The sequence below is a fragment of the Asparagus officinalis genome, chromosome 8 (assembly GCF_001876935.1).
Source record: "Asparagus officinalis chromosome 8, Aspof.V1, whole genome shotgun sequence".
NCBI lineage: Eukaryota > Viridiplantae > Streptophyta > Magnoliopsida > Asparagales > Asparagaceae > Asparagus > Asparagus officinalis.
The window spans coordinates 128,974,847-128,990,606 of record NC_033801.1 but is presented as its reverse complement, the minus strand read 5'-3'; the positions used below and the strand labels follow the sequence as shown (position 1 = coordinate 128,990,606).

General features: G+C 44.8%; 1 protein-coding gene across 1 annotated transcript in view; it reads left to right on the top strand.

Annotated features, from left to right (window-relative positions):
- LOC109821931 (histone H2B.3) overlaps positions 15,646–15,760 on the top strand; it is a 3,521-nt gene continuing 3,406 nt past the window's right edge. Inside the window, exon 1 of the mRNA XM_020388087.1 lies at positions 15,646–15,684. Within this exon, the coding sequence (XP_020243676.1) occupies positions 15,646–15,684 (39 nt within the window). The remainder of the gene's footprint in view (positions 15,685–15,760) is intronic.

The window sequence follows — 15,760 nt, the reverse complement described above, 5'->3', positions numbered from 1 at the left end:
AGTGAAATGCGTTAAAGAGTGTAATAGTCTGGGAAAATCCAGAACAATAAAGAAATATGCAGTGAAATGCCTCATGAATCCAGACATGAAATCATAATAAACAAATCATGAATCCAGACATGAAATCATGATAAACAAAGTGAGATAAAACAAAGTATTATTTAACCCAATTTTACATCTTCATATCAAAAAATGCAGAGGTATTATCTAATGGTGAGAATGACAAACAAAGTTAGATAAAATGTGCTCATATATATGTCTACATCATCATATATCCCACACTAGTAAACACTTGCATCGCAATGTTGGTCGCATTCCTTTACATGTTACTCCTCAGCTCATTAAGTAAATGTTGGGACCGCCTCGCCAAAACATTGCATGTAATATTTACTATCTTAGAATATCAGAAAAAAGACAATCATCATTGCAGTAGGTTGTGCATGCATATACAAACTGCATCAAAAAACAGTGCTCAGGCTCCTCATTAACAATCAGTTACGCATGTACAATGTAGCTATAACAATCAAAGACTGCAATATATGTTAAATGGTTGTGGCCAACATGAACTTGCCTCGCCTTGACATTGTTATGTTACATGTGATTGCATATAATAGTTGCATGCACTCATCATAGCACCGTCCAAGTTAAAAAAAATGACAACTTGTCATACCGGCTTGTATTAGCGATGAATGGGACACCTCAATCATGGCATGGAATCCTATGTGGCACCTAAAATTAGGCAAAAAATCAGTGTAACCAAAATTAAACTTTGCACAACTCCATCGTAAGCATCACTCAACATAATATACAGGTTGCATCATAAATCACAAACGTAGCTACTGCATCGTATCCAAAAATATGCAAGCATACCCACCACCTAGAAGTTTTACAACATAATAATATCATTGTTAGGCCTAGTGTGCAAAATAAATATGTCTCATCCAGCTCCAAAATGTTCCTGTAAATAACAATAGGTAAAGAAATCAGCGTGGATTATATTAGATAGCTATTGCAACCATTTAAGCACCAGATCAAAGCAATACCTGGATTGTCAAACTAGCTTCCCCCCATCTTGCCTCTTCATGAAATTGTCCAACAAAGCCCTTTGGCCAAAGTCACTCTTACCTATAAAATGTCTGCCCTTGGAATTATCCTCATATATGGTATCATGAAAAAGCTCAAGGACTTCTATTGGATAAGTATCTTTGTACCTGAAGATAGCTTTGGACAATTTCTCTGTCCAGTGCAGATTAACAAGATTGAGAGATGAAGAAAAGTTTTTAACTTCGTCTACCATTTATTGCATGATCTCATGCTCATAGTGGGCCTTCTTCTCCCTCCCTTTAGCCGAAGGAATTTTCTTTTGATTGTCCTGGCTGGTTGCTTTGACGTTGTTGTTTTGAGATTGATTATCTTCATCTAACAAGTTGACCGTGTGATGGGACTTTTGGGTCATAGGAACGCTAACATCCTTATTGTCAATCTGCAAGGTTAATAGGCTCCTGACCACCAAATTTCTCTAATGAAGCTTTAGCAAAGTTACTTCTTGCTTGATCATCCCCACAAATGATAGCTAGGTTCTCATAATGTTTCAGAGGCTTATTGATATAAGCTTTAAGCCTGCTCTTACTTTTATCCTGCATGCATCAATAACATCATTTGCATAATGTATACGAGAATACATCGTTCATACCACCATCAATTTGAATAGATTAAAACTTTATTTACCTCATTCCACGTATCAAAACTCTCAGGATCCAGCATGATAGTTTGTGTTTCTTCATCCCAACCTGCACCGCTGATACTACGAGCAGCCTGCATGTCTTGAAACCAAGAACGAATGGTTTTCATATGGTTAACAATATTTTTTGTAACAAATGAAGTACCAAATTTCTTGTTCACTTTCATGTCTGCAATTGCAAATGCATGTTGTTTAAAGTTTTTGTCTGACTTAAGACCAGACTTGGCCAAATTTGTAAGAAAGGGTATGAGCAGAGGTCCACCATCTGGTTGGGGCAACATTTGCGACTTCTGGTTCAAGTGGGATTTTTCTTTTGTTATGAGCAAGAGATTTGTCTTTTCTTGGTGTACAAGCTGAAGTTGCTACGACTTCATCCTCTACTAATATTTTTATTCTTACCTGAATCAGAAGTAGTTCCTATAATACTAGTTGGAGAATGAAATTGCCCGAATGAATTGGAGGCTTGAAAAGTTTGTGGCAAAGGTGATGGACTACTGAGCATGTGCATGTAAGATGAAATGGGGTTTAGTATAGAGAAAAGGTTACCATCGTAATGTGATACATTTGAAAATACTGAGGGTGATTGCACAAAGAGTGAGGATAACTGAAATATGGGATTGAAACTGTGGTTGAAGCCACTGCTTCTCGGGAACGCATGAGAAGGTGGTGGGGCCATTGAAGTTGTGGAGTGAGTAATAGTCATCTCTTTGCCCAAATCATTCCCTTCAAAGGATGATTTATCACCCATTTCCTATATTTTAGCAAATGTAGTTCTAAACAAGTCATATGTGAGTCATAAAAATAAAAGCAAGTGTGATTAAAGCAACAAATTTCAGTACATCGATCATTACAATTACTGAAATCAAATTATTAATGAAAACAAATGTCATAGCAAGCATAAAGATAGAGGTCATCAATTTATGACATACAAACTGTAGCATTAATGAAAACAAATGTCATAGCAAGCATAAAGATAGAGGTCATCAATTTATGACATACAAACTGTAGCAGGTAATTGCAATAATGTAATTTGATACATAAAGATAGAGGTCATCAATTTATGACATACAAACTGTAGCAGGTAATTGCAATAATGTAATTTGATACCCCCAAAATGATAAGTAGTGAACATATGAATACCTTACAAATGTGATTAAAGCAACAAGAACTAAGTAAATCATAAATAGGGAAAGTCACCGAGTAACATCATAGTCAACAAAAAGACTCATTAAGTTACATGAAAAACAAACATAAAGTACTACAAAAAACATCCAAACCATCATAGCAAATCACAAGGCAAACTCAGACGTGTCACCATGCCGATATTTACTACAATAATCAATCCACGTGTCCAATGCGATTTGATCTCTATGAAACCTCCACTCATCCTTTAAGGCGTTTTGTTCTCTTACTGTTTAGGACAGAGTGAAATCCATAACGTTGGTTTCTTCATTATTTTCCTCTCCAACACCATCATCTTCAAAGTCGATGGTCTCATTGAACAAGTCATCGTCTGAATCGGCTGTTGTAATGTAGTTATGGAGAATCATGCATGCCAAAACAATGTTAACTTGTGCGGGGAAGGGGTAGTAGGATTTTGCTGTGAGAATCTTGAAACAATTCTTCAATATACCAAAGGTAGTTTCAACCTTTGATCTCAAAGATGAATGTCTAAGATTGAATAACTCCCTCCTATTTTGAGGTGTTCTCCCCGTAAATTCCTTTAGATGATAACGAACACCATGATACGGAGATATAAAACCCGGTTGGGTTGTGTACCTCGCATCGCACAAGTAATATTTACCTACATATTACACAGTAATTTAATTAGATTTATGTAATGTAATTATTAGTGAGTAATTACTTTAAGTTAACGATATTGTTACCAGTGTACACCCGTAAGCCATATGGTTGTGGTTTAGATAGAGCATCTTGAAGTATTCTATAGTCGTTAGCCGACCCCTCCCACCTAACTAAAACATAGGTGAACAGTTTGTTTGGTGTATAAGTCGCAAAAATATTTTGTGCGACACCTTTATGCCCTCTGAAATGCGCAACAAGTGAAGCAGGTAGCATGACATCCGCACGTGTCCCATCTATCATACCTATGCAATCCTATAGAGTACAACTTACTTTGTTAATGTAATATATGATTTGTTTAGAGAATTATTTGCGTAAATTGGTAGTGGATGATATACCTTGGAAATGGATAAAATGATGGATTGCTTAGGATCTCTTGAGGCACTTCACTCGATGCTTGTTTCATATATCAGCCTTGTTCACACGAAATAGCTTGCAATACTCTGTTGAAGTATGTACTAACTGTCTTCCCTGATCTTATGAATTGTGTTCTCATCATACGATTTTTGGACTTATGACCCAATATATTTAATGTTATGGCAAGCTGCTCCACTATTGTTATATGCCTTGAGTCCTTTAAGAGATGTTTTTTCCTTATTAACTTTGCTAGTTTCATAAAAGCACATGAGCACATTCTAACAAAGTTTTGACAACTATCACTATAACTGTGATATATATGACTCATCAACTCTGCCCAAATCTTTTTATGCCTTAGTCTTTTATCATTTGGTCCATACCGTATTGATCTACGGCGATACTTCATTCTCCTCAAAAATGTGAAAACTATAACCATGACTGAAAATGCAACCCCAACACATATTCTTATAACAACATCTTCATCATCAAAATCACCATCCATCTATAATTTTTACTTATAACATAAAATTTTAAATTAAAAATCAAAACACATACATATTAACCCCATACTCAAATTATTTGTTGTAGGGCTGTGAACTTATTAATAACTAGTAAATACAACACAAGTGAATAACTACCGTGAATGAATCATGCATAAAAAGATACACAAGTGAATAACCATCCTTTGAGCACATATTTTTTGTAAAATAGCAACAGATTTTTGCACTGCTTCTCAGATTTGGCCAAAGTCACTCTTACCCAGCAGATAAATTTATTATACACTCCATTTAGTAAATAAATTGGTATTACCCAGCAGATATTTTTAACGATAGAACACATTAATTAAAGACATTATCAGTAGCTGTAGGCATATAAAATTGCTTATAGGTCCCCTAGCATAGCTCGGCACAAACCGACGAACCAACGAGGCGACGAGATCGACGAATCGCACAGAAGTGACGGAATGAATCCACCCGAGTGCAGAATTAAGCTAATGAGTTGAGGAATCAACGAGTCATCCAACCGAGAGCGGACTCGGACGAATCACGATCGAATCAAGATCAGTTTCGGACTCGAACTCAGAAGCGGATTTACTGCCAAATCAGGAATCCAACTTACTGCCAAATCAGATCATCAAATCAGAGTCTCAGATCAACCGAAACACGGACAAACGAGACAACGGAAAACGACTCGAAGAAGTCGGAAAACACCGCCCGTGGGGGCTCGGCCAAAGCCGAGCCACCCCAAGGTGGCTCGGCCTCAGCCGAGCCACCTTGAGGTGGCTCGGTGGCCGAGCCACCTCAAGGTGGCTTGGCCATGAGCCGAGCCACCTCAAGGTGGCTAGGCACAGTGCCGGCCACCCCGAGGTGGCCGACAGTGGCCCGAGGTGGCCGACAGTGGCCAGAGGTGGCCGACATTTCTCTTTTTGCGGCCACTGTCCTGAGAGCCTATAAATAGGCCTAGAGATGTTCATTTTCGGAGGTCGAACTTTCAAGAGCCGAAACTCTGCCGGATTGAAGAGTGAACTCGGAGCTTGAAGACCAGAAGACTTGCACATTCAGATCTGATCCTCGGCGACCATCCACGTCAGAAAAGGCAGGATCTCGAGAGGAAGAAAGAACAGATCTGAGATCTACACGAGACTACACTCCAGATCTAAGCTTGGTCTTAGATCTCGAGATCTGAGCGATTATTCCCTTGGTGGATTAATCCCTCCCGGCTATTATTCCCTTCGTGGAATAATACCCGCATAATCGTGTAGATCCGACCGGATCTAGATCGCGCGGTGGTCCACGGATTAACCCCGGCGTTGGCAAAGAACCCACACAAGCAAGCAACCGCAAAACAGGAGCTTGCGATTTGTTCACAAGAGGAAAGTTGTAATTTTTACTTTTTTTCTTCTTTCTTTGATTTAGTTGTAACCGGATCTATAAAAGACCGGATCTTTGTAACCCAAGATGACAATCATATCAATGAAAAAGAAAACAGTTTTCCACGCGAACAATCTGGCGACCACAGTGGGAGCCGACGATCTCGCCAACGAGATCGATGCGTCGCAGCCGCGGATTGCAATCCCGGTCGTGGAGGAGGTCGAGTACGAGTTCGACCAAGCCAAGTTCGAGGAGTACGTGTCCTCGTCCGGCTCTATCTCCCCCCGCAAGTCCAAGAAGTTCTCCTCCGGGAGAAAAGCTCGTTGGTTTGAAGCTGCTCGGGAAGCCCACGAAGCTCTCAACCCAACTGACGCCGAAGTTGCGTCAAATGAAGTTCCACCGACCTCCAATCAGGTCAACCCAACTCCCGCCAACGCCTCTACTGTTCAGGGCGTTGTGACTCTCTCAAAGAGAGCCCGCCAGAGGCGTCGTCAACGCCTTGCGCGGCAATTCGCTAAGGCGATGGAGTCTACGGACGGATTCCGCTACCACGCGGAGTTGAAGAACAGAAGAGGCAAACAGCCTCAACCACCAATGAAGTGGTGAGTCAGGCCGAGGATCGACCTTTACAGCCTTCAAAACGAGTTCAACCTCCCGAACCATCCCGAGGAAGGAGGTCAATCTTGGAGCGCCTCGGTCCAATTCCCGACGAGCGCAACGAAGTCCATGAACGCTCGGGCCCGATGAAGAGGCTCCGAACTAATCAACATGCTGGGGGTCGACACAACCCTCAACATGACAAAGAGTTTACGGCACCCAAGCGCACTACCTTGCGCATCGAAGTTCGGGAGCCCGCTGAGAATTCATGTCTACAAAGGCGTGTTTCGAGGCGAGTGACTCTCGGAAGTCCAAATAAGGCAGTTTGCTCTCAGAAGGAAACGTTGTCATCCGAGGATGATAACGTTATACCTGGGAAATCATGCCAACACGCGATAGGTTACTCCGATCAAATGGACGAGTTGTACTATCGTGCTGGGGGTACGAACAAAACAAGAAAAAGAAGCCCTCAAGGGCTCGAAACTCAGTGCCCATGTGCCAAGCTCATTCGGGTAGTACTGTCTCAATGCAACTGCATCAAGGGAGTCCCCGAGAGAATTTCAGTGTTCGAAAGGCTCGGCACCGAAACGCCAAAACCAAGGTATAGGCGTTTCCGGCAAAGAAGAACGGTGGTTAAAGACGGAGAATTTCCGAGGGTCACCGCCAACATGACCAGCAAAGAGACATTGACACAGATTGATCTCAAGTCGTTTCTGGAAGCATCTCGGCGTGTAACCCGTCTGCAGTCCGGAGCCATCGCACGAGGAACTTATGGTAGGGTTCGGACAAGATTGCCTTCGGAAGATGAAGAATCGGATTCCTGCTCTGCTGTCGCATCGGACAATACAGTGTCCAGCGAAGGACAACCCCGCGAGTCATTTATGATAAGCGCGGAAGAAATGGCCAAGATGCTTGAAGACGCTTTGGCTAAGCAGAAAGAAAGTTTCAAGTTTGAGATGCAGATGGCCCTGCAGACTATGAGAGAGATGCATGAGCAACAAATCCAGGCATTCAGGAACCAACAAGGTGAACCAAGTCACCGTAATCAGGTTGTTCAGGAAGAAGAGCACACGGATAGGGATGGAGCTCACAATGCCAATAACCCTCCCGTCAATGCAGGGGGTTGTTCGCGGGAAAAATCGTGTCTTTCTTCATTGTTGATATCATTGCTATCTCAGTTAACAACTTTATGCGTTACAAAGATCCGGTCTTTTTATAAGATCCGGTTACAATGAAAAATCAAAGAAAACAAAGTAAAGATTACAATTTTCCTTATTTGTCGAACTAATCGCGAGCTCCTGTTTTGCGGTCGCTCGCTTTGGTGGGTTCTTTGCCTGCGCCGGGGTTATTTGCCGTGGACCACCGCGTGATCTCGATCCGGTCGGATCTACACGATATGACGGGTAATATTCCACCAAGGGAATAATAGCCGGGAGGGATTGTTTCACCAAGGAAACAACCGCTCGAATCTCGGGATCTAAGAACCAAGCTTAGATCCGGAGTGTGATCGTGTAGATCTCAAATCCAATCCTCTCGAACTCCTGCCTTATTTGGCGTTGGTGATCGCCGAGCACCGGATCTGAAAGTCCAAGTCTCCAAGCCTTCAAAGTTGTGATCTTTTTTAGATCTGAGTCTTCAATCCAGCAGGGCTTCGCCTCTCTCCAAAATTTCCAACCTCTGAAACAAATGAGCACAAGGCCTATTTATAGGCACTCAGAACTGTGCCCGCGCACAGTTCTGAGCCTAGCCACCCATGGGTGGCTCGGCCTTGGCCGAGCCACCTCAGGGTGGCTCGGCTTGGGCCGAGCCACCCTGGGGTGGTTCGGTTTCGGCCGAGTCCCCGGGTGTTTGTCCGTTTCGTCCTTTGTTTCCGGTTCTGGTTCTCTTGTGTGGTTGATTGACTTGGCAACGACTCTTTGACTTGATTCCAGATTTGGCAGTGAGTCGGGTTCCTGATATGGCAGTAAACCAACTTCTGAATTTGAGTCCGGAATTGATGTTGATTTGATCGTGATTCATCCGAGTTCGCTCTTGTTTAGATGACTCGGTGATTCACCTAAACATTGGTTTGATTCCGCGTGCGAGTGGATGCATTCCAATGCTTGGGTGCGATTTGTCGCCTCGTTAACCTGCTCCGTTGCGTATAGCTTGGCTTCAGCGTTGGCGAGCTAACGGTCTTGTTTGGATACGTCGCCCGGTGGTCCGTTTGTTAAATCGGCGTCGAGCTGTGCTAAGGGACCTATAGGCAATTTTATACGCCTACAGATACCCCCTCCAAAGTATTTCAGTCTCATTCTTTTATAGAAGAGTCTGGAATACTTTGGATGTGATTGTCCCAACCTTCAGTCGGTGTAACGGGACTCTGGAATGACTTCTGTTCTGGATTCCTTCAATTCCTTCAGGCTATTCAGTGCTTTGTAGAATGCCTGTAGGGGTTCCGGTGCTGCATTTATTGTCTGACCGTTGTTGGAATTTGAACTTGAAGTCGATTCTTGATTTCTTGACTTTTTGGCTCGAGTTTGCTGCTTCAACACAGAACTTATCATCGATTGACTGCGTTGAATCTTCATCTATAACGCGTTGTCTGGCGTTTGAGCTTCATTGCGACGCGTTGTCCGGCGTCCAGGCTTCATTATGATGCACTGTTCGGCATTTGACACAGTTTATACTCGTACGTCTGCTGGAGTACACACGGTTTAAGCTCTTAAGGAATTGGAGCATGGATCTTATCCCAAGGTCGTTGGATGCTCGAGTCACGAGACCAACTCATAAAGTTGATGCGTCAATGACTCGCATATTTATAGGATTTTTGGCAAATCCTCAGCCATCAACGGGTTTGATGCGCCTTTACCGACTACCGTTTGAGTCGGGCTAGCATGCGGATTGTTTTAAGTCCGTTCCGCATGTGACGTTATGCTAAAAGAGTTAACTCTTTTAGTGCTACGATATTGAATACGTAGACTTCGTCTTTCTCCTGTGAAAAGACTAAACAGCAACGTGTATCAGACGTTGACTTAGGATTTTTGGCAAATCCTCAGCCCTCAACGGATTTGTCATGCTTTTACCGATTACCGTTTGAATCGGGCTTACATGCGGATTGTCTTAAGTCCGTTCCGCATGTGACGTTGTGCTAAAGGAATGAACTCCCTTAGACTTGATGCTACGACTTCGAATACGTAGACTTCGTCTTTCTCACGGGAATAGACTACCCGGCGACGCGTGTTAGGCGCTGACTTTAGGATTTTTGGCTAACCCCAAGCCTTTAACGGATTTGATTAACCTTTACCGACTACCGTTTGAGTCGGGCTAGCATGCGAATTGTCTAAATCCGTTCCGCATGTAACGTTGTGCTTAGAGACTGAATCCTCTAAGACTTGTTGCTATGACTTTGAATACATAGACTTCGCCGTTGTCATGGGAATAGGCTACCCAGCAACGTGTATTAAACGTTGACTTATCCCTCCTTAGGCTTCGGGATAAAATACCCCAGAATCGAACTCTGGTGTCTTTTTCTACGGGGAAAGACTAAACCGGCGACGCGTGTTAGGCGTCGGCATATCCTTTCTTAGGATTCAGGATGAAATTCCCCATGCGTGTAAGGCATGGATTTTGGTGTTATTAATAACAACCTGTCACAATGTTGAATATGTGAACGGGTGTTCTTTTTAAACGGTTAAGAACTGACCGGCAGCGCGTGTCAGGCGCAGACTTATCCTTGCTTAGGTTTCAGGATAGAATACCCCAGAATCGAACTCTGGTGTCTTTTTGTGCAGAAAAAAGACTAAACCGGCAGCGCGTGTTAGGCGCAGACTTATCCCTGCTTAGGATTCGGGATAAACTTCCTAGGATGAATCCTGAATTCTTCGAAAAGGATTGGTATGGGGAAGGAAGAATTTTATATTCTATTCCCCGAACAAAGAAGGAAAGGAGACTCGAGGTGGGATCTCCACCCCCAGAATCCGGAAAGGTGAAACTAAGAGTGGGATCTCCACTCCGAGAATCAAAAAGATTCGGATAACCCTAACTGTCGGAAGGTTTGATTATCGAACTAAAGATGAATTTCTCGTTTATCGAGAATGAATCGTGGTTTTGGTCCTAACTGTAGGAAGGTTTGACCAAGTGGGAGGTTTGAGGTGACCCTAACTGTAGGAAGGTTTGATCACTCGATTTGAAAGTGGACCTCTCGTTCATTGGAGGAATCGAGAGGGGTTTTTGGTTTTGGTCCTAACTGTAGAAAGGTTTGACCGAATGGAAGGTTTAAGACGATCCTAACTGTAGGAAGGTTTGATCGCTTGATTTGTGGACCTCTCGTTCATTGGGAGAATCGAGAGGGGATTTTGACTGTGGTCCTAACTGTAAGAAGGTTTGACCAATCAGGAACTTTACGTCCAGACTCTAACAGAGAGAGTGTTGAGTGCACAGACACAGTGAGAACTTGAATGGGAGTCCTTATTCATTACATTGCTGTGGTTTTGGGAACTTCCCGTTACATAAATCGTCCACCCCCAGTTTCCTCTGCGGAACTGGTTCGGACATTATTATCAGTTAACTAACCGGGTTATCCTTAAGAATATTAGCTTAATATTCTCCAGGAACTTCCCGTCAAAAGTGGGGAAACAGTTTAGACTCATATACCTATTGGAGTATTAAGAAGCAGTTTATACTCGTATACTTTTCGGAGTGTTGAGAAACAGTTTATACTCGTATACTCTTTGGAGTGTCAGGAAGCAGTTTATACTCTTATACCGGTCGGAGTTTTGCCGTTTTTATTTGGCTTACCTTAGCGTTATAACGCCGGCTTCGACCAAGGTCTGAATGCTATTCCTGAGAGCAAAGCAATCCTTGGTGGGATGAACAACCCTTCTGTGGTATGCACAGTACTTTGGGTCCGTAGTGTTATCAGCTTCCTCCTGATTCGTGATAGGTGGTAGCTTGATCTTGTTGCCTTCGAGGAGCGATTCGAAGATGGTTGGAACGTCTTCGTCCTTGAAGGAATACTCTCTCTGGAGTCTCGGACCCGAAGTCTTCTGCTGCCTTCGGGATTGCTGTTGTGACGCTTGATTAGCACCACCAGCAGCTGCAGGTGCTTTGCCCTTACCACGGGAAGCGAAGTTTGAGTCCAGCAGATTAACCGTCGGTTGGTTCCTTTCGGCCTTCTTCCTTTTAAGGAAGCGTTCGGCTTGTTCACCGCGCACCTTCAGATCCTTCCAAGTGTCAGACGGTGCTGTCCCCATTGCCTCCAATACGTCCAATGCGAGGTTGTTGTGGCAAGTCTGGAGAATGAATTCCTCGGTGATCGGGTCCCGGCAATTCATCGCCTTGTTCCGGAACCTTTTGACGAAGGTGTCGACTAACTCCCCGTCTTTTTGTTTCTCGTCGAGCAACGATCCGATAGAGATCTCGGTGTCGTCGTCGAAGAAATTTGCAAGGAACTTCGTCTCCATGTCATCCCAGCTGTTCACGCTTCCTGGCTTGAGGCGACGATACCAATCGAAGGCAGCTCCGCGAAGAGTGCCGACGAATGACCGCACCATCAGAGGCTCGTTCCCAGAGATAGCACCCAGGTGCGATTTGAAATAAATCAAATGCTGGGTGGGGGAACCCCTTCCATCGAACGGCGTGAAGTTGATTAGACTAAACTTCGCCGGATAGGGGATTGATTCCCATTCCCTCGGGTATGGACAAGGAATGCCCGTTTTCTTTACCTCTTGAGCAGACAGCAACGTATTGATTTTACTCTCGAGGCTTTTGATCTTCAAGTCTTCACTTGTATCCCCGTTGGCATCCTCACTACCACCCCCTGCATTGATGGGAGGGTTATTGGCATTGTGAGCTTCATCCCCATCCGCGTGCTCCTTTTCCTGAGCAACCTGGTTACGGTGGCTTGGTTCACCTTGTTGGTTCCTGAATGCTTGGATTTGCTGTTCATGCATCTCTCTCATCTGCTGCATGGCCGTCTCCATCTCGAATTTAAAACTTTCTTTCTGCTTAGCCAAAGCGTCTTCAAGCATTTTGGCCATTTCTTCCGCGCCTATCATGAATGACTCGCGGGGTTGTCCTTCGCTGGACACTGTATTGTCCGATGCGACAGCAGAGCAGGAATCCGATTCTTCATCTTCCGAAGGCAATCTTATCCGAACCCTACCATAAGTTCCTCGTGCGATGGCTCCGGACTGCAGACGGGTTACACGCCGGGACGCTTCCAGAAACGATTTGAGATCAATCTGTGTCGATGTCTCTTTGCTGGTCATGTTGGCGGTGACCTTCGGAAATTCTCCATCCTTAACCACTGTTCTTCTTTGCCGGAAGCGCCTATGCCTTGGTTTTGGCGTTTCGGTGCCGAGCCTTTCGAACACTGAAATTCTCTCGGGGACTCCCTTGATGCAGTTGCATTGAGACAGTACTACCCGAATGAGCTTGGCACATGGGCACTGAGTTTCGAGCCCTTGAGGGCTTCTTTTTCTTGTTTTGTTCGTACCCCCAGCACGATAGTACAACTCGTCCATTTGATCGGAGTAACCTATCGCGTGTTGGCATGATTTCCCAGGTATAACGTTATCATCCTCGGATGACAACGTTTCCTTCTGAGAGCAAACTGCCTTATTTGGACTTCCGAGAGTCACTCGCCTCGAAACACGCCTTTGTAGACATGAATTCTCAGCGGGCTCCCGAACTTCGATGCGCAAGGTAGTGCGCTTGGGTGCCGTAAACTCTTTGTCATGTTGAGGGTTGTGTCGACCCCCAGCATGTTGATTAGTTCGGAGCCTCTTCATCGGGCCCGAGCGTTCATGGACTTCGTTGCGCTCGTCGGGAATTGGACCGAGGCGCTCCAAGATTGACCTCCTTCCTCGGGATGGTTCGGGAGGTTGAACTCGTTTTGAAGGCTGTAAAGGTCGATCCTCGGCCTGACTCACCACTTTGGACTTTGGCCTCCATATTTTGTGAGTTAGTGGTGATTTCTTGGCTACTCCATTCTGCCACCTTCTACGGGCTTCTTGAACTTGAGCTCGTGCTTGTGCTGAGAGTGCGCGGCGCTTCTGAATGCGATCCTCCAGCGTTGAACGGTTCCGTTTGACACGGATCCATTCGTTCGTTGGTGGCTTGGAGGAGTTGCCATTCATTGGTTGTTGAGGTCGTTCGCCTCTTCTGTTCTTCAGATCCGTGTTGTAACGGATCCCGTCCACAGATTCCATTGCCTTTGCGATTTGTTTCGCAAGGCGCTGACGTTGCCTTTGGCGGGCTCTCTTTGAGAGAGTCACTACGCCCTCGGCAACGGAAGATTCGGCCAGAGCAGATCTGACCTGGTTGGAAGGAGAGATCTCACCCGATGCAGCTTCGGCATCAAACGGGGCGAGATCTTCGTTGGCAGCTTCAACTTCTTCGTACCAACGAAGTTTTCTCTTGGAAGAGAGCTTTGGAGACTTGGACTTGCGAGGGGAGGTGGATTCGGACGAGGATGACAGATACTCCTCGAACTTTTGTTGGTCGAATTCGTACTCGACCTCCTCCTCGACCGGGATCGGGATCCGCGGCTGCGACGCGACAGCTTCGGCAGTAAAGCTGTTGGCTCCCACTGTGGTCGCCAGATTGTTCGCGGGAAAAATCGTAGCTTTCTTCATTGTTGATATCATTGCTATCTCAGTTAACAACTTTATGCGTTACAAAGATCCGGTCTTTTTATAAGATCCGGTTACAATGAAAAATCAAAGAAAACAAAGTAAAGATTACAATTTTCCTTATTTGTCGAACTAATCGCGAGCTCCTGTTTTGCGGTCGCTCGCTTTGGTGGGTTCTTTGCCTGCGCCGGGGTTATTTGCCGTGGACCACCGCGTGATCTCGATCCGGTCGGATCTACACGATATGACGGGTAATATTCCACCAAGGGAATAATAGCCGGGAGGGATTGTTTCACCAAGGAAACAACCGCTCGAATCTCGGGATCTAAGAACCAAGCTTAGATCCGGAGTGTGATCGTGTAGATCTCAAATCCAATCCTCTCGAACTCCTGCCTTATTTGGCGTTGGTGATCGCCGAGCACCGGATCTGAAAGTCCAAGTCTCCAAGCCTTCAAAGTTGTGATCTTTTTTAGATCTGAGTCTTCAATCCAGCAGGGCTTCGCCTCTCTCCAAAATTTCCAACCTCTGAAACAAATGAGCACAAGGCCTATTTATAGGCACTCAGAACTGTGCCCGCGCACAGTTCTGAGCCTAGCCACCCATGGGTGGTTCGGTTTCGGCCGAGTCCCCGGGTGTTTGTCCGTTTCGTCCTTTGTTTCCGGTTCTGGTTCTCTTGTGTGGTTGATTGACTTGGCAACGACTCTTTGACTTGATTCCAGATTTGGCAGTGAGTCGGGTTCCTGATATGGCAGTAAACCAACTTCTGAATTTGAGTCCGGAATTGATGTTGATTTGATCGTGATTCATCCGAGTTCGCTCTTGTTTAGATGACTCGGTGATTCACCTTAACATTGGTTTGATTCCGCGTGCGAGTGGATGCATTCCAATGCTTGGGTGCGATTTGTCGCCTCGTTAACCTGCTCCGTTGCGTATAGCTTGGCTTCAGCGTTGGCGAGCTAACGGTCTTGTTTGGATACGTCGCCCGGTGGTCCGTTTGTTAAATCGGCGTCGAGCTGTGCTAAGGGACCTATAGGCAATTTTATACGCCTACAGATACCCCCTCCAAAGTATTTCAGTCTCATTCTTTTATAGAAGAGTCTGGAATACTTTGGATGTGATTGTCCCAACCTTCAGTCGGTGTAACGGGACTCTGGAATGACTTCTGTTCTGGATTCCTTCAATTCCTTCAGGCTATTCAGTGCTTTGTAGAATGCCTGTAGGGGTTCCGGTGCTGCATTTATTGTCTGACCGTTGTTGGAATTTGAACTTGAAGTCGATTCCTGATTTCTTGACTTTTTGGCTCGAGTTTGCTGCTTCAACACAGAACTTATCATCGATTGACTGCGTTGAATCTTCATCTATAACGCGTTGTCTGGCGTTTGAGCTTCATTGCGACGCGTTGTCCGGCGTCCAGGCTTCATTATGATGCACTGTTCGGCATTTGACACAGTTTATACTCGTACGTCTGCTGGAGTACACACGGTTTAAGCTCTTAAGGAATTGGAGCATGGATCTTATCCCAAGGTCGTTGGATGCTCGAGTCACGAGACCAACTCATAAAGTTGATGCGTCAATGACTCGCATATTTATAGGATTTTTGGCAATGGGCACGGCACCATCCAAGACGTGGAAGGATTTGAAAGTAAATCTGATGCGTCAATGACTCGCATATTTATAGGATTTTTGGCAAATCCTCAGCCATCAACGGGTTTGATGCG